This window comes from Hyposmocoma kahamanoa, unplaced genomic scaffold (assembly GCF_003589595.1).
Source record: "Hyposmocoma kahamanoa isolate Upper Pololo Valley unplaced genomic scaffold, ASM358959v1 87, whole genome shotgun sequence".
In the NCBI taxonomy this organism is placed as follows: Eukaryota; Metazoa; Arthropoda; class Insecta; order Lepidoptera; family Cosmopterigidae; genus Hyposmocoma; species Hyposmocoma kahamanoa.
The window spans coordinates 17,118,101-17,137,668 of record NW_020654422.1 but is presented as its reverse complement, the minus strand read 5'-3'; the positions used below and the strand labels follow the sequence as shown (position 1 = coordinate 17,137,668).

The 19,568-nt window shown below is 36.1% G+C and overlaps 2 protein-coding genes across 4 annotated transcripts in view; one reads left to right on the top strand and one right to left on the bottom strand.

The window, feature by feature from the left end:
* The window catches only part of LOC113235114 (transmembrane and TPR repeat-containing protein CG4050), a 286,720-nt gene extending 281,981 nt beyond the window's left edge, over window positions 1–4,739 (top strand). Inside the window, exons 11-12 of the mRNA XM_026470689.1 lie at window positions 25–305; window positions 2,302–4,739. Of these exons, the coding sequence (XP_026326474.1) occupies window positions 25–305; window positions 2,302–2,619 (599 nt within the window). The 3' untranslated portion in view covers window positions 2,620–4,739. The remainder of the gene's footprint in view (window positions 1–24; window positions 306–2,301) is intronic.
* A 4,354-nt stretch (window positions 4,740–9,093) lies between these two features.
* The window catches only part of LOC113235502 (high mobility group protein DSP1-like), a 30,949-nt gene continuing 20,474 nt past the window's right edge, over window positions 9,094–19,568 (bottom strand). Inside the window, exons 7-12 of one of the 3 annotated variants that reach the window (XM_026471232.1) lie at window positions 19,286–19,423; window positions 19,005–19,112; window positions 18,021–18,233; window positions 15,367–15,530; window positions 12,289–12,463; window positions 9,094–9,905 (exon numbers count right to left, since the gene is read on the bottom strand). In XM_026471232.1, coding sequence (XP_026327017.1) covers window positions 9,804–9,905; window positions 12,289–12,463; window positions 15,367–15,530; window positions 18,021–18,233; window positions 19,005–19,112; window positions 19,286–19,423 — 900 coding nt within the window. In that variant the 3' untranslated portion in view covers window positions 9,094–9,803. Of the gene's footprint in view, window positions 9,906–12,288; window positions 12,464–15,366; window positions 15,531–18,020; window positions 18,234–19,001; window positions 19,113–19,285; window positions 19,424–19,568 lie in introns of all 3 variants that reach the window. The other 2 variants (XM_026471229.1, XM_026471231.1) reach the window with 2 other exon arrangements.

The following is a 19,568-nucleotide window of genomic DNA, read 5'->3' as shown; positions in this document are numbered from 1 at the left end:
TTATTTTTAAATTACTTGTTACAGCAACAAACGAACGTGTCCATTTCAACCTCGGAATGGTATGCATGGACGAAGGTGACGCCGAATGTGCCGAGAGGTGGTTCCGTGCTGCCGTCCATCTCAAGCCTGACTTCCGATCAGCTCTTTTCAATCTGGCTCTGCTGCTGGCTGACAGGCGAAGACCTCTCGAAGCTGCACCCTTCCTCAAGCAACTGGTCAGGCATCATCCAGACCACGTGAAAGCGCTCGTGCTGTTAGGCGATATTTATATCAACTCCGTCAAGGATTTAGACGCTGCTGAAAGTGTAAGTTTTGTGTGTTTTTGTGTAACTTTGTCCTTATAAATATTATAATAACGCACACACTCAACATACACCCGCACTAGGAAAACCCTGTGTCGCGGGTGCCATGGACACACACATAGACAACCACAAAATACACCCAAGCTCACGAGAGAAATAAATATAGGCCAAACAAATATTTCTCCCGGCCGGGGAATCGAACCTGGAACATCTGCGCGGCAGTCCGGCATGGTCATCGTTCGGCCACAGAGGCAGTTAAAAACTATTACATACATAAACAATTATTAAATTTTTATTCAATGTCAGAATGTTTCACCACAGTGGTTATTCAATTATTTTTGTGAAATTACTCCACTAGTTTGTTATAATAATCAAAACTATAATTAGTGTATTACCTTCATATTTTTAACCAACTTCAAAAAAAAGGAGCTTCTCAATTCGACTGTATTTTCTTAATGTATGCCATTTCCAGAACCATCTTGAATTTAGAAATAATGCCACATTCTCAATAAGCACTCCCAAACAACTCGAAAACGTCTATAATTCTCATTGTCATACTATAAGTCTCGTTGACAATGTCGATCGTGTCTGTAGGCACCTTTACGCGATTTGTAAACCGATTTAGATGATTCTTTTGGATTGATGGGTAGAGGGTACCTCGGTATTGGTCCCATTTAAATTTTAATGAAATATTCCTCTAATACAGAATAAAATACACTGACTTAGTAGAGTAGCCGACTACTGAAAAGTGCGTGAATAATTTCAGTAAAACTTGCAAATAGATATAATTCCACCAACTGTTATGATCGGTTTATTTAGCACTCTGTGCTGACTGGGATTATCTGTAACTTTTTTCTTATAAATACTATAATCGAATATACTAAACACGCAAAAAAAATATATCTTCATATTTTTGACTGTTGAAGTCAGCCTTTAATTTTTTATCACAAGAACTGAAGTTTGGAGATCGATGTTCCAAGCAATAGGTTTTATTACATTTAGCGCAGTAATAAACACTTACGCCTTTTGATATGCTCTGTTGTTCGTGGGCAGAGTAGTTTATTGCAATATGTTGTAGGTCATCTTCAAATTGAAGTGACACAAAAGAATCTGACGGATCAGAGTCGTATCACTTCCAACTTGCCCTCAGTTCCGCTGTCTGCGTTTTCATTTAGTAAATAAATCGGCTACCTATTCTTCGTTAAGATTTATTTATAAACAAAACAAACATATTTGTTACGTTATAACCAGTGGTCGGAAAAAGCTGTTCCACATATATAGATAGTACTTCCTAGGTCAGTAGTTTTGTCTTACGACGCAGTAAAACCATTTCCGGAAATTCGGAATTCGAAAAAGTAATTAATGAATACTTGGTGTTTTCAATATTTTATTGAATTGATATTCAATTATTATTATGTGAAATTACTCCACTAGTTTGTTATAATTATTAATACAAAGATCCAACACTCATAAAAAATTCCTTCGATCCGGCCGAATTCGAACTGACGTCTTCTAGCATACCAACGCTATACCAACTAAGCCACGTAACGAACCAGCGAACCTCACGAATTTTTCTGTGTGCTTGAGTCGGATCTTTGTAGTTGTTTTTTTAACGACTTTTTAGCCGTAGCGCCATTAGAAATCTATGATATTTCGTCAGAAGTAAAGTTCGTTCCGTGGCTTAGTAGCGTCTGGCACGGTATGCTAGAAGACGTCGATTCGAATCCGGAATTTTTCTGAGTGTTCGATCTTTGTATTAATAATAATATTTGTAGGTTTTAACAATTGTATGTCGCTCCTTGTAATTATATCTATACATGTATCTATGTATATGGAACACCTTTTTCCGATCATTGGTTATAACAATGTTGAAATGTAGAAAACAACGCAAAAATCAAAACAAGTGACGAACTATCGGACGGACTATACATTTACCGTTAATACTAATGATTGCCTCCCAGATATATCCAGGATTATGATTTTTGTTCGTACTTTTCAGTGCTATCGCCGAATCCTCGAGTTGGAACCCGACAACGTGCAGGCGCTCCACAATCTGTGCGTCGTCGCGGTTGAGCGCGGCAAGCTGGAAATCGCCGAAGAGTGCCTCACCCGCGCCGCAGCGCTCGCCCCCCACGAGAACTACATCCAAAGGCATTTGGCTGTAGTGCGAGCGAGACGGGCAGCCGCGGTCGCTTCCACTTCCAAACCCCCCAACCAAGCTTCAACAACTCCCACGGCCACGACTGAAGTGCGAGCGAGATGGAACTACATCCCTCAACAGCCCCCTGATCCTCACGAAATTGATGACGCCTCATAGCGAACTCTTTAAGACTTGGAAACTGACGATGTAAATAAAATTGTTTAAAAAATTCTTGAACACCAAACGTCGAACGGCCAGTATAATATACCTAAAGTTTATTTCTTGTAACAATCAGGGTAACTTGTTCTCGAGTTAATTTTCTGGTCTAGTGCACACGGCAATTTATTTTCAGATTAATTTCTACTTCTAAACCCAATCAACACCATGCACGTTTTGAAATGATTACAAATTATGTATTAAACGAGTACTTATCCAAGATCGCGCCAAGCATTTATTAATCTTTAGTCATTTTTGATCTCATAGTTTTGCATAATTGTGGCGTTTCGTGATATTAGTTTAATTATGATGAAAATTAATAACGTAGAAAATGGAACGAGCTTTCATCTATTAGCCTGGTATACGGACATTTTGTGTGTAAATTAAAACTGGAACAATAACATAGATGAGACTTACAGTTTCCTATAATCTTTGTGTAATAGTCATTACAGATGCTAATTCGTATAATACCTAATTGTAAAATGCGTTGTTATAAATGTTGAACCAACCCATGCTTCGGTAGGCGTTGGGAATAATGTAGCATAGGAAACCCCCCGCGTAATGCCATCCCTTCATAATAAGTACTACCAGAATAAAAATACAGATAAGCATAATTTTGCTGTTGTATGTACTATACATTTTTCCATAATATTTTGTACTTATTAATTGTGCATTTATGGATCTGCGCTGTTTGACAATGTTTCGTAACATTACGTAAATTTATCGCATGCTCCAAGATCAATGTAACGCCCTTACTAAAAAAATTATTACATACGAAAATTACGGGGAAAAGGACATAACTGGTACGTTTTAAAATTTTGAGATTTCCATAAAATTTTTATAGGGCATGTATTTAAATGCTCATTTTAAATTTGCAAAAGCAGCAGGCAATAAAACCTAAAAACTGTCATCTTTTTTAATGATTGATGCTTTTTCTCAATGACATTGATATAAATTAAATCAATATATATTTTAATTTGTTTTGAGCTAATGTTTAATTTGTATAAATTAACTTTGATAGTTTCATGTTGAGCCTCAATACTCAAACAAATGAGCATTACAAAAACCTGAAACCACGTTCGGAAACGCAAGCAAAATTCGCTTCTGGCACTCGCTGGCCGCATACTAAATCTGACTTCAAGATAATAAGAGAGAATAGAAACCTAAGCACAAGCTCAGACAGGTGAAAATAACGTTGCCCGCTGTGTGCAGCCGAATGCTCATAAATGAGACTTGTATGGGCGCTTGTGTCGACGTCGGTACACTCAGCGGTAGGCACTTATCGCGTAACCTCGAGCGAGTGACGGAGCCAGGGTCCGCTCTAGGTACTAATACTGAAACCTCTCTTTTGAAAAGTTGTCATTTGACAAATGTGGCCTTATTATAGCAATGATGCGAGTTATATAGTTGCCCGGAGATTTGGGCTCCACAAAAATCGTACAGGAAAAATAAGTAATAAAATAAAAATAAATTTTCTCCGAAATAATTGTGTACCATGTATATAATGTACCACGTCCGTTCCCTGTAGTCTTTTACATACGGAGCATGTATAACGTTATAGCATACGTATGTAATAAGCAAATATGCCTCACTCGCAAATCGAAACTATTATGGGCGCGACAGCCATTATCCTACTACTTGAAAGACTGCTTCAAGTTGGTAAACAGTTTTGGTATCAAAGGATTAAATCTTTCAACTCCATTGCAGACAGGTTCGTATATATAAAACCGACTGTTTGATAATTTGTATAATATAAAATAACAACCAATGCGTTGATTGCCACGGTCCTGACTGTAAGTGTGAATTGTATGGGAGATAACCAGCCAAGGTACTTTAATATGGAAATCATAAGTCGACGAGTAGAAAAACTAAAGGTTATTTTCGTAAACGCTAATGTTAACATTGTGTAAAAATTAAAGTGATCGACCGTTATTAGATATTAGCTGTGAAAAAAATGTAACGTTGTTAATGTTTTAAGATAAAAAGTAACTTTTGTAAAAACTGAATTTTTTACAATGTCTTGAAACATTTCTGGCGAGGACACTGACGGGAGTTTGGATTCGTAAGGACCCCGTGTATTATAACTATTTGTCGTCAAAACGTTTATTTTTATAAAATAAAACGATGTTTCAAATGGCTGAATAATTGTTTGATTCTAAAACTACCCTTTCTATGTTGTAATATTTTTTATTAAGTACAACGTGAAGTTATACAACAACCGTAAACAGTCAAGCGTCAACGCTTGTTAACGATGTACCAACCCTTTCCGTTAATATACACGATAAATGATCACGATACGAAAAAAATCCAAGTGTGACAATCGATCTCTTTGCTTATCTAACGCCAGGATTTCCTGCGAAAAACAGTCAGAAAATTAAACTATTGAAAAAAATTACATGGTCAATTAGAGGACTTGTCTAAATGCCATTAAATTTTCACATCTGTCCTTTGTTTCGCAGTTTTGTCGGAAGCATTTGCAAATTATTATTATTATAATAAATATTTTAACGTCGAGTTGCGAACACCAACCAGTCTTTTTTTAAGAATTCTTGGACCCACTTGTTAGTAATACAAAAGATTTAGGGCGCTTACAAATTAGACGCTTATAGAAGCGTTGCAGTAGCGCGATACATCTTACCTAACTGTTACAGTGTCACGACAGTGTCGCTGCGACAGCACTTCCAGATATTGTATGAAAATTAGTAGTGGCACAGCTGCTGCGTAATATATAAGCGTCTAATTTGAAGGCGCCCTTGATCTAAAGGCTTGTTAGTAATATAAAAATGAATTCAACAAGAGAAAATTTTCATTCTATGATTATTCATAGCGCTGCGACTACACTTCCAGGTATTGAATGAAAATTAGTAGTGACGCGACTGCGCGACACAGACGACACTGCAGTGCTTCTGTAAGCGTTTGAATTTGAACTAGAGACTGTTATAAAAATAAATTTGACAAAAGAACAATTACATTCTATGACTGTTCGTGGTGCACAAAATCAGAAAGAATGTTATGACAGAATAAAGTTAGTATTGCATTGCACACAAATTGTGTTAACTTTTATAATTTTAATCAAATTGCAATTTAGTCGGTGGACTAATTGACTATTTTTTCTGGGTGCATTCAGGCGCTTTGGTTCTCGAAATTCAAAATTGTTGTGACCGTCAGGATGGCTGGTCGCCTGTGGCGTCTAGCGCCGAGTGTATATTCAAGAATTGCTACCTTTTCTATTTAGAAAAGAATATATTCGGAAAAATTTTAAAAAATAATTGACTAGCCATTCTGATATCAGGATGGCTGGTCGCCACTTTGTTCAGCATGAAGGGAGCAGATTTTCCTAAAGTATGTATTACCAATAATTGCTACCTATTTACTACTTTCACGAAATATAGGCATACGCTTCCTATCTACATTAGTTAAAAAATATAAACGATTGAAAATTTTACGAAGAAGTGCCAACGCCTGTTTTATATTATGGCAATAGAGCACTAAAAACTTTTGCTTTTTAAAATTTAATCAGGCACTTCGTAGACAACATCCTTATACTAGATCCTTAAAAACTTTAAAACGGCGTAACGATTAAATATAGTTTCGTACGACTAAAACCGACTAAATCAGGACTTTTTTAATAATAATGTAATCAGATGTAAGCCAGGTGTTGTTAATCTTGGTGAATGGTGTCGCTGGAATAAGATTTTATTCCAGCATGGACAGAAATACACCCGTATAACTTTAGAACGGCGGACCGACTAAATTTAGTTCTTTGCAACTAGAATAGACTAAATGGCGACTTTTTACTTGACTAGTCAAATTTCAATAACTGGTCAATAAAGAACGTCATTTTGAGACAAAATATAGTTTTCTTATGTCCTCTAGAGATGCTGTACAGACGGCAGTACATCAAGCAACGCATTGACGGATCTTGTTCCGTCTTACTGGAGGCAATATTTGAACAAGGCATTATGTGAAAAAAAGCACCATTTTTATGACAACCGAATGCGTAAGGCTTAATTATTTTTAAGTAACTTAGTAGCTAAACTTTTTTTTTTTTTAATTGTGACTCGGCAAAATGACTGCACCGCGCCTGATGGAAAGTGCGAATACAGTCCAGAGATGAGAGTAACGGATGGAAAACACAAATATCTTCACTCCGTCACTATCATTTTGCCGGTCTGGCCAAATGCTTCTTCTTCTTCTCCAAACTTGGAGGAACACCGTTCAATTCCACATATTTTTTAACAACGACTAACTTTAAAACGCCAATGTACGGTATTTGCAATTAATGTATTAAATGCCAATAAACCAAAAGATCATGAACTTCAGGAACGGGACTCACAACACGTGCGTGCTGGTAATCTCGTCTGTGTACTGTTTCAAAATTTACCAAAAAAAAAAGGGCGTATTTAATAAAAGAACAGTGTTTTAGGTGTAAAAGATTCACTATATTGTTGTTGTTTTGTATTTGTACAGTCAGCACTTACAATTTCAAAACAATATCGACTCCGTTACACACTCCTTAAAAATAGTTCTCAATCTCCTCCACTATTCGAATTTCTTAAAGATCTACTTTGTGGAATTGCTTAGAAAATTGCTCTTTATTGCAGTTCTTAAAGGGTTAGCTGGTCTAAATTGAGCCCTAACATATTATAACTCGAACCAGTTCTTATACAAATGGCGATATTCTTTTAATATGTAAGACTCAATTTAAATTAGTTTTACAAAGAGTGCATGTAGTGTACAATAGTTGTTTCAATGCAAAAGAATAGGTTACATTCGGTTAGGCGGAGACCTGCGCCGCATTTTACATCGAATAGATTTCTAAAAAAACCAATTTTAAAGATAACATTCTATTAATAACGCAATTATGCACTCTCTAATAAAACTACAGCCAATTTGCAGAAACAATTCTTAATATAGTCGAGGGTAACAAGCGAAAGGACAATCTAGCATTACTGAAGACGTAATACCTACTATACTTATTATTTTAAGTACTATCACGGTTTCCAGTCTATCTTACACCTCCGCCGACATCAAGTAAAGGAAAATACACAGGGCAGCTACCTCGCGGCTATTAAAAAATTTGTTAACAAACGAACTTTAACATAAAATATCTAATAAAAATAAAGGAATATAATTTACCTACTTATATACAGTTTTTATGCTCTTACAAAGGTTAGTTGCCATTGGACCTACTGGATACTTTCAACTTTAGAAATGTTTTTTTTTCTCTTATATTCCTATTAATAGTAGTACAATGAGTAATAAAAAAAATCTTAGTGAGCATAAACACCCGGTGGGACCAACGGCAATACAAATGTTAAAATACTTTCAATACACTCTTTTTCCCAATTATATCTTAAGTTTTTTTTTTAATTAATTTAAATTAGTTTTGTTCCTCCCTCTTTAATGACTTCAAACTTTAAGGCAACGTTTCTATATTGACCTCAAAAAATTTTGTTTAACGTCAGTGATTAAAAATCACTGAACAAAATATTGGAAAAGGGCAAAATCAACAATCAAACAAGTTAAATGTAATAAAAAAAATTTCGACAACAGAAACAATGTCGACCGCTCAAAATAAAACTAATATTCTAATAACAACATCTTTTAGTCTTCATTAGACTTGTACCAGAGACATTGATAAAAAAATCTCAAGGTAATCTTCAAATAACGTAATCCAACTAAGTTACATTAATCGTAATATAATTGTGTGTACAGTCAAGTAACAAAAGCATTTGAATCACATCAAAATTAGTTAATAAAAAAGGCACAACTTAAAATAAACTTTGTGTCACATCTTTTAGAAAATATTTTAACATGAACATCCTCAACTACTCAATGCCATTTGACTGTACAATCATTGTCGAAACTTGTAATACATCGTAAGTCTTACATTGAAAAAAATAGTTTTACAAAAATATTCAAGTACAAATCTTGCATTATCTTCCCCTGGTACCACCAGTAGTACTATGGAAAGTATCACTACCGGATTTACTAATACAAAGAGTTACACCATAAAATAGAATCATGGTCAACGGTATTCCCTATAATACAACCAGTGTTTTAAACATTAGTAAACGTAGGTTCGTTACTGACAAAAAACCGGTAGCCAAACTGTCCCATAGACAAATTAGTAAGGTATACTACATACATCAACACAGCAACACGCTGATACTTAACAATCTTACAATGTGTAGCGATTGGTTTATATGGCAATCCTGCGCTTTTATACCAATGTAATATCATACATTATATATATATTTAGTTTTGACAAGCTTAATAATGTCCGCACCCCTCATGGAAGAATGGCATAAGTGAAGTTACGTCAAAAATGGTCATTGCTCCATTGGATACAGAAAAATATAACCTACATCCTCTCCAATTCTTGTAACTCTATCGATTAATATTGTAGACAGAGTTACGAGAATTGGAGAGAATGTAGGTTATAGTTTGTGTATCCAATGGAGCAATAAATATTTTTGACGTAACTTCACTTACGCTATTCTTCCATGAGATGTGCCATTGTTACAATGGGTTCTTCATTCATGGGTTTAAGACATTACAGAGACGTTTTTCCTGTAACTACCAGCATTCATATTCATTAATATGTACACACATACAGCGTAAACACATTTAAGTTATATTCCGGAACATAATTGAATTCTTAAATTTTCTTCCACACATTTAAGATATGCCATGACACTTTCTGAGTTTTAATAAACACTACCTATAAAAATCGAATTTGAATTTAGCTACGTATATACATACATACTTATTGATGTACATGAATTAGCCTTCAGCTCTTATAAAGGTACTAAATAGAAAAATGTCCCATGTAACTCTTAGAGTGCTTGTCAAAGATACTTATGGGGACCAGTCATAAATGCAGCATACCTCTTTCTAAGTCCAATTACCGACTAGAATGGAAAGTTAGACCAGATTTCGTTATTATGACGTCTTCTCCGCTTAGTGAAAATAACGAATTTCTAATCATCGCATAACTATTCCGCTTTGGAAGATAATGGACTTAACAGAGGAAGAAAATGAAATGTTGTCGTCATTAGCTGCATATAAAATAATTTAATTTAGTGCAATAAGGAACAGTCGGTCGTGGTAAACACAGCCTTATACTACATGGCATCTCTTCACTGGCAGTCGTCGTCACCGTCAAAATCTTCCTCCACCACCTCCGCGTGATTTTGCTGTTGAACTAAAGCTAAGGGCCCCTTTTTGTATGCTGTCATTTCCTGTAAGAGGGAAACAGATTAGCACCCCAAGAAGTTTGCTGTCAAACGAGGCGTTATCATCAAATACTGGCTGTTTCTACTCAACGGTTTTCTAATAATACGGTTTGACAAGACCGTGAGTTTCGAGACATTCAGACAAAAAACATTTTTCTTTTAAGTTATGGTTTATTTTTCAACGTAATCTTTTAACTCTATACACCTTGACCAGGGATATCCCAACTTCTTCAACGCCTCAAAAAATATTTTTTGTCAAACTGAAAAATGAGCCTCTGTTTCAGCTATTTGATGCAAATCGGTAAACAATCAGATACAAAAATTCAAATGAGGCCAAATGTGGCAATAGTTCGTAGGTATCATAATAATTCGACAAGTTTTGATGTTCTTATTACAGATGAGAAACGGAATACCCGAAATTCCATCTCCAAAAAATATACTGACCTAGTCGAACTTTTCATTTTTTTATTTTATTTTCGCGCTTATTTTTAAAAAGTAACGAGTTCTAAATTAAGAAATAAAAATAAATTCGGAAAAAAAATTTTTATTTAACTTTAAAGTCACGTATTTATCAAACTGCCCTCGTATATATACCACCACATATAGTATGGCCCCAAGACTGTTCCAAGGTTCTGAAGGTCCATTTTGCAAGTCAGTCTGACGTTCAGAAATATCAATTCTATATTATTATAATCCTGTAATTTCGAAACCTATTCTTTATATCTTTATATTTCAGTTTCTGAAGGTCACGAATATAGGTTTCTAAAAAGCATTTGACATTTCACGTTCTTGGCTGACCTTTAACTTACACGGTCAGGGACGATATTATCTAACTTTCACCAAACCACCAGTCCACGTAAGGCCGTCAAAATTCCGTGGTTGCCCATTTGAGTTCTCATCCCCCTCAGTTTATTTTTTTATTTATTATTTATTACCAGTCTCACAAGCTATGGCCTGCCCTTTGTTGATGGGTCATTCCATAACAAATATAACACCTGATACTATACTTGAGACGGTCTATGAGTTATAGTCATTACAAACAAGCTAATAACTAAAATTTATTTCTAAGCTTCATGTACTTGACTTGTGAGGCAAATCCGGACACTAAAAATTTGTCCAAAAGATTTTAATATTTTTCCATTTAAATATGTAAAAGGTATAGTTTCGCATAAACTTCGACATAGTCCTGAAAACTGTATGTACAGTTGGACTGCAAGGTGAAATGACCTTGTTAATTTGTCGTATGTACACACTAATACTTAATTTATTTTTTGTCCCATAAAATGGTAGACAGATTCCATCAATTTTTAAAATTATTTGTAGGATTTCTGAGGTCTCACAGATAGGTTCAACTTGCATTTAATTTATTACAATTTAATTGCATTTGTAAATTTTTAATTAATGATTTCTTTTCCAAAAATCACATTTTTTAAGTTTTATAAAAGTTCATTTTTGTTTTGAAATAGGATATTCTAACTAAAACTAAATATATTACATCAATATTGTGCACATTTATCAGCAGTTCCAAGCTAAAGAGTGTTTTATAAATTACCTTTAAGTATTGAACGTGTGTAGTTTGTGAACTCCTTATTATGTTAGTATATTATTGGGTCTTAAATAAATAAATAAACTTTCATGACAGAGAACTCTTAGCGCGTTAGCGCACTGACTGATTTTAGTAGAAGTAGAGCTCCTTGTGAAAGTCCAGGGTTCGTCCAGTAAGGTACTGCCACCTTACCTATTTCTGCCGCCAAACAGTAATGTCAACACTATTGTGTTCCAGTTTTGAAGGGTGAAATTACAGGCACATTGGGACTTGTCAACTTATGTGTCAGGGTGACGGGAGCCGTGGTAGTGCCCCTCAGATCTTTGCAATTTAAAGCTCTGAGTGGCGCTGCAACTGTTATGGACAGGCGTGTCTTACCATCAGGCGCGCGACTTGTTCGTCCCGTCACTTGATGTTATAAAAAAAAAAGATAAAATCGCACCCCTCATGGAAGAACATGAGAGGTGCGATTTTACATGACATAATTCCACTTATGCCACTCTTCCATGAGGGGGGCAACACGACACTTCGGACACCTATGACATTTCGGACCGTTATTTCTCGGATTCGAGTCAGGGGGTCTACTCTCGATCTCCGTCCGAAACAATTACTGTTGTCAAATAAGTAATATTCTACAAAATTAGAACAAGTATCAAGAATGAAGCTTCATTCGCATCACGCGTCTTTTCATTTGGTCAAGTATTGCTTATTTGGTAGTAATTGTTTCGGACGGATGTCGGACGGAGATCGAGAGTAGACCCCCTGATACGAATCGGACGTAGTGCGCGCAAGAGAGAATGTCTTGCAAGAACTGATGTCGATACCGGATCTAAAAGCACTTACCCGGTCGTAGCGCGCCTTATCCTGCTCGGAGAGCGCCTCGTACTTGCCCTTGGTGTCGGGGTCGGCGGAGGCCCAGCGCCGCCCCAGCTCCTTCGCGATATCGCCCATCGTGTACTCCGGGTTGTTGGCCTTCACCTTCGAGCGCTCGTCGTTGCAGAACCAGAAAAAAGCCGACCTGCCCACAATTTACCACTTACACTTGCCGTTACATAGACATTATCTATGACAGTTACAACTTACGGTTGTTGTCTACAATTAAAACGACCGGTGAGTTCAAAGTGGTCAACAATATATCGTCGCCTTACTTACTCCAACTCGTATCTTAAAGCACAAAGTAACTGAAATGCAAAAAATTGATCGATGTATATATAAATTTAGCAGACCGATCATCATATTTCCTTCATATTCACGCACTGGCTTTTACCTATTCTTAAAATAATCCATCAAAATTAACACCCTTGATAAGAAATTTAAAATAAATAGAAAGTTTTGCCATCTCCTGAATAATAATAATAATAATAATAACGCACACACTCAACATAGCCCCGCACTAGGGAAACCCTGTGTCGCGGGTGCCATGGACACACACATAGACAAACACAAATTACACTCTTTATTGAATAATATTTGAATAATCACTCTTTATAAGATACGTGTTGGAGAAAGTAAGGCATCAATATCATAAAACCTATTTGTTAAAGAATGTAATGTGTAATTTGTAACATGAGTATTATTTTTCCATTAACTAGCCGTTTGACACAAGACACTAACAGTTCAAAGTAATGTATGAGTTGTCTGATAGGGAGAGGGCCTGGTGAACTGAATACAGATCTAGTACCTAGTATATTTATGTTTGGGTCTATTAAGTATAAGATTTGTATTAAGTGTAAGATTTGTATTTGTGTTTGAGAAATAATTTATTGTTTTAACAAAATGACTAAACCTAATGAAACAGGTTACGTGTAGAAATAATGTCTTTATCGAAAGTGAAATTTAGTAAATTTTGCCGTTTTGCCATTTTCAAAAGGTTTAACCACTACGTTGTCATACGATTTTGCGTGTGATATTCAGACTACTCCTTGCACGTCGAGTGCTGAGAAATTCTGGCAATACCACATACTGCAATCTGATTTCATTGGCTTATTATATCTGTGATGTTTTCTGTATCCAACGATAATCCCCTCGTCCCCGTACTTTTTTCCATATGCTGGTGCATACGCATCGATCATTACGGCGCTAACTACATCAAGTGTGTACAATGTATAGTTTACTATGATCAGTTACGGCTGCAACCGACAAGCTGGACTAATTCCAAAGGCTAACATGCATGGCGACGACCGGCTGCATGAGAACAACTCCAACTGCGGCGCTCGAAGCAATGCTGGACTTGCGACCCTCCCACTGTTCATCAGACAGGAAACGGCGTCAACAGCAGTGCGACTAAAGAGAGCCGGCCTTTGGAGGCACATGAGGACCCCACATACAGATATCCTTTATATGATTGTCAAAGAAGAACCGCTACTGGAGGCGACTGTGGATAGGATCCCAAAAGAATACATTTTTGACAAAAAATACAAGGTACAATTGTTTGAAGATACCAACGAAGGACTAAACCTCAGAGAGGTCCGCGTCTTCACCGATGGACCAAAAACAAACTCAGGAACAGGTACTGTATTCTCAGAAGACCTCAATATCAGGGTATCAACACTGCTTGGTGACCACAACACAGTATTCCAGGCTGAATGTACGGGTATCAAGTTGGCAGCAGAAGCAATAATAGCGAGAAGAGTAAAGAATCACCCCATTCGAATACTCACCGACACCATGTCAGTACTTCAAGCGCTGAACAGCTATAACATTAACTCAGGGCTTATATATGAATGCCATCAAGCACTCATGGAGGTATGTATATACAACCACGTAACTTTACAGTGGATTAAAGGACGCAGCGGTTCACGTGGCAATGACGCAGCAGATGAACTAGGCCAGAAAAGGGTCGGAGATGGATGCTGTAGAACCAGAACCCATAGTGTCCCTCCCCTACCAATGGTCAAGAACAACAATACACAAAGGTACAAAATCTTCTTATAATAACATATGGACAACCCTTACGGTTTGTAGACAGGCTAGGGAAGCACTCCCTACGCTCAACGCCAGTCTATCTCGTAAATTAATAAAACTTAAAAGACAAGAGCTTTGCACTCTATCTGCCTCTGTAACAGGTCATGGTCCATACAATAAACACCTCTTCAATTTAGGTATCACGGACAGCCGTCTATGCAGAGCGTGCATGGAGGAGGAGAAAACGGCCGCGTACATCCTACTAGAGTGCTCCGGCGTGGCCAACTATAGGGCAAAGTACCTTGGAGTGCCAAGGTCGCTCACCGAAGTCTTGAGCAAACCGAAGAGGCTACTGAGATTCCTAGAGGAGCTTGGTTGGCACGAGTAGGACGCTGCACCCACGCAAAATAGGCGCCTCGTCTTCGAGTTGCGGACACTAGCCACCAAGTACCAAAATGTATAATTTACTATATTTTAACTGAAACGCGTAAAGTCCTTCATCAATGTATATTATGACTAGTTATAACACGACTAGATAAATGAAATAAATAAATATAGCATAATTTTTACGTGACAAAGCCCATGTTGCGGATTGACATATTCGCACTTGTGTCATATTATATGCGTTATATTAATAATTTATATCCAAAATTTCGCTATATTTGTATGTCATTCGTATACGATTTAATTTCAAAGACAGGACAACACTGTCGCTTTGAAATTAAATAGGGAATATTACTATAATCTAAAGCAATATTGAGATAATACTATGTTAATTGTCGTGTGCCGTATGTAATTAATTTAGTTTTTGAAGTTACGAAATAAAGATTATTTGAAAAAATAAAATAAATATGAAATAAGTAAACATTGTGAAGAAATCAGCACATACAGCACACACAACAGAGAAAAAGCTTTTCGAAGACGTTAAGTCCACTGCACTGGGTCAACAAAGTCAAACATGTTCAGCCAGGAGCATGGATAGTAAATTAAAGGTAAAAACTCGAGACCGTAACTCACAGCGATCGCTTCGGCGCGTTAGGGTCCTTCATCTGCTGCCGCTTGCGCCCCCTGCCGATCTTCATATCCTTGGGAGGCACATAGTTCTGCATCTCCAGATCGTAACGCTTCTTGTCATTCTCGGCCATGGCTTGGAACCTTTGCTTTTCTTTTTCTGTCATTGTCTGTTCATTACAAAGGGAACTTTTAGTATAATTACTCGTAGGAACCAACCTAAGAAAATAAATATTAGACACGTCACATACGTTGCTCTGATCCCAAAGTAAGTAAAGCACTTGTGTTATGAAAATCGAAAACAACAGCGGTACTACAGAGCCGAAACTATATTGAACAGTTAGTTCTACATTGACCCAGCGGGGGATCACACCCGGAGAGATAGCGACACCATGGAAACCAGTGTACCAGCCACTCTCGACTATGGAGATCGTCATTGCGTGACTGACAAGCTGCATGATAATATGTCACACTATCGCTACATCTGAATGGTCTCCCATACATTCCCACCATATTACATAATAAAGATGCTTGCATTCGCCTATTATGAATATTATAAATCGTAGAATGACGCAATGAATTAATAGACTGTCATATAATAAGATTCCAATTGTAATTCAAAATTTGCCATTTAGGTTCAAAACTATTGTGAAACAAAAACTTTACACTCAAGGTTACCTCGATACCTCCATTGAAAAAATACGACAACTTTTATTTTTGGTAATTTTATATTATTTTGTAAACAGCCGTATATTTATTTACTAATGTTATGCTTCCGGAATTTTGTGAAAAAAAAAATAACGAAACATAAAACTTTTGTTTTTTGTTTTGTTACTTTTTTTTCAGTTTATTTTTTCGAAAAAATAAAACAAAACACTAATTTTGTGGAAAAAAAAAGAAACAAAAAATAAAATAAAAACAGAACAGGTCCAAAAATTAAGATGGCTTAGTGTTAATTGGAGGCATCAACCTGTATACTTGGATGACAAAAATCCATGACAGTGACCCGTTTAGCTCATGTAAGTTGTCTTGATCTATCATGATTGAAATAAATGCTGTAAATGATAAATGTCTACAAATGTTTATTTACAAAGAGCAATCCTTAGTTTTTCATTCTTATCTGGAGAATCTACCTTACTGATGAGTAGTAGTTTAATCAAAGTGACATTTTCAAGTGTAATTTGCTTACCTATGACATAAAATTATTTGTGTTTGATAAGTTTATGGCCATCTAGCATATAACCAGAAATACAGACGAAATGTCATTAAATTTCTTTGAAAACTGTTTCGCAAAATCATTACTGTGACATCTGCGCTCCAATTGGCCAGCCCGAATTCGAAACAATTGACGGGTGTCGTCAATTGTTTCACTTAAAATCGACCAGTTTCAATTGGGAATTGAAAAATCACATACTTAATATTGAATTACCGATGAAATGTGATTCCGCTTGTTTTTTAATTAGATATTTTGTTTTTGTTTTCCACACCACCAAATGGAACAACTCCCATTGTTAGAGATATTATCTTTATTACAATAAATACAGAATATTTTAGGAAAATGCGGAGACGTACACGCAGGTCAGTTGTTGGCGCTGTACTATTTCAGTTTTCCAATTTGTGATTTCATCATGATGATCAGCGCAAATGAGAGTTGATATTTAAAAGTGATATAAGGCCGATTTGCCTGAGAGTGCCAGGTATGTACGGCCCTTATGTCGTCTCTATTTCTGGTTATATACTCGATGTTAATGGCGTACCGGTCTTAAGTTTAGTACAATTGGAATAAAATATTCTTGATAGTTGTGTGTTTTTCAAATCCTATTCATGAAAAATACGTTACAAAATATCAATTAATATTGTTTCTATTGTGTAGTCTACTATGAAAAATTGGATAATCAGCTGCCCCAAAATTACGCCCGTGTAAATACGTGCGTATTGGCTGAATATGTAATCTCGAAATGCATCTCAAGCACTCCCGTATTTATAGGCTATAATAATCAGCATCTTGGATGGTACCAAATAAAGTGATCGAGACCCTGCACTTGGATTAGGACTTTATAATAATGGAACCGCGGCTTAAGTGCGAACATTTTTGCAACTCTCGAATGATACGCAATAAATGAGTAATTTTTATGTGCATTCAAGTGATATAATTCATTAATAAAAAGTTGATTTTAGTAAGATCTTAATATCAGGGGGTCTACTATCGTTCTAAGTCCGACATTCGTCCGAAACAATTACGGTCAAATAAGTAATACTCGACCAAATTAAAAAAAGTCAATGAAGAAAAATCTTCTAATTTGTTTCAGTATTACTTATTTGACAGTAATTGTTTCGGACGGATATCGAAATATGAACGAGATTTATAGTACAGGCCCTATATTTGAGAGGTCTATTAATACGAGGTTGAGATTGCCATAAAATAGTTTTTTTTTTAATTCTGTCACAAGATTATGGTTTTCTCTCACTTTGTTCGTCAGATCATTCTGGAATTGAGCAATCCGGTTTGCAGTCACCTAGTTAGCTAATACAGTTCTACGTAAGGGCATCACTACCATTTCATAGAAACATCATGATTTCAATCAAATTAAATTTCAGCTCAAATTTAAAATACAGTGATCGATTTAATTATAAAGAAAGAATTAGCCTTAAGAACTTACATTCCACCTCTCAGCGCATTTCTTAGAAAACGCTGCGAAGATAACATTTTCATCAGGGTGCTTCTTCTTGTGCTCTTCCCGACAGGTCTGTACGAAGAATGCGTAGGCGGTCATGCGCCCACGCGGCTTGTTGAACGCCCTAGCTCGCGGCATCCTACCCTTAGTCGCAGTTGGTTGAGTAGTTACAGCTTGATGTTGCTGTTGCTGCAACTCCTATGCCAAAATTACAATAAATGAACGTGTATGGCATCATGTTTATGTCTAAATAAAAAAGTAAATAATATGTACTATAATATTGATACTCAATAACGTTTACTTTACATTTTAATGAGAAGTATGTCATGGAAGTATAACTAATTATTAACCACAGATTGTCATGTTAGAAACATCAATATTTTGGGGATCAATAACCCTCCTAGGAATTTGACTGATCAATAATGTTGTCCTTTTTAAGATGCTGTTTATCATATATTTATTATATCTTGTCTTCAGGATGTTGAAATCAGCTTATATAAATTCATAACAGTTGTTGTCAACATATACAGGTTGTTGATTTGATCAATGAGTTCTGTCAATGAAGTTAATTTACTTGTCCGTGAACAATCACAACTAGACCTACAATATGTTCTATATAAAAAGACATGGGTACTTGATGATAATGTATGGAAGATTATTTTATTTACATTTGAGATAAGACCCCTCAGTAAAAATTGCTCTATGTGCATTCAAGTGATATATAGTGAGCTAAAGTGTATGTATGCATGTGAAGAGTGTTAACATTTGTGGTTCCTTGTGGAAGGGAATCTATGTGTATTCAGTAAATATTCTATCAGAGCTTTTCACCACGCTTCTTGGTATCCTCAAAATTGTATAAAGAACATTTTTTTAAGTAGCAAGCTTATTTGCGATAGGTTCTTCAACCATAAACAGGTCTGACAGCATTAAAAAATAGAAAACTTAAAAATATATATATATACAAGCTACCTGTAAACTAGCAGATTGTCGCTGCAAAGCAGCCTGAATGTGTTGATGTTGTACAGCTAAAATATTGTTCTGCAGTGTCTGCTGTTGCTGCTGCAGAGTCTGCGCTACCTGATAGATTAAAAAATAATAATAATAATAAAACACATACACACAAAAATAAAAATACTGGTAAAAGATATGAAAAAGGAGCATCAAAGACTATTTATGGTGCAGCAATTAAATGGAGTCACAACTCAGTGTTGGCTTTGCCCAATGCGAATCATTGATTTCCAGCTTTTTACCTGCTGCTGTAACGCGGCCTGTGCCTGCACTATAGCCTGCGCCTGAGCTTGAGACACTTGCAGGGTCTGCTGTAGATTTTGTATTGCTTGCTGTTGTTGCTGCTGCTGTTGCTGTTGTTGCTGCTGTTGTTGCTGTTGCTGTAATATTTATCTTATTCAAAAGACTACCTTATTATAACAATATGATTGATGATTATCAAACGTGATTGTAGAAAAAGTAGAGAAGCATGTAGAAGAAACAGGATAAATTATTATGTTTTAAAAATATTGGTGTGACATGAAG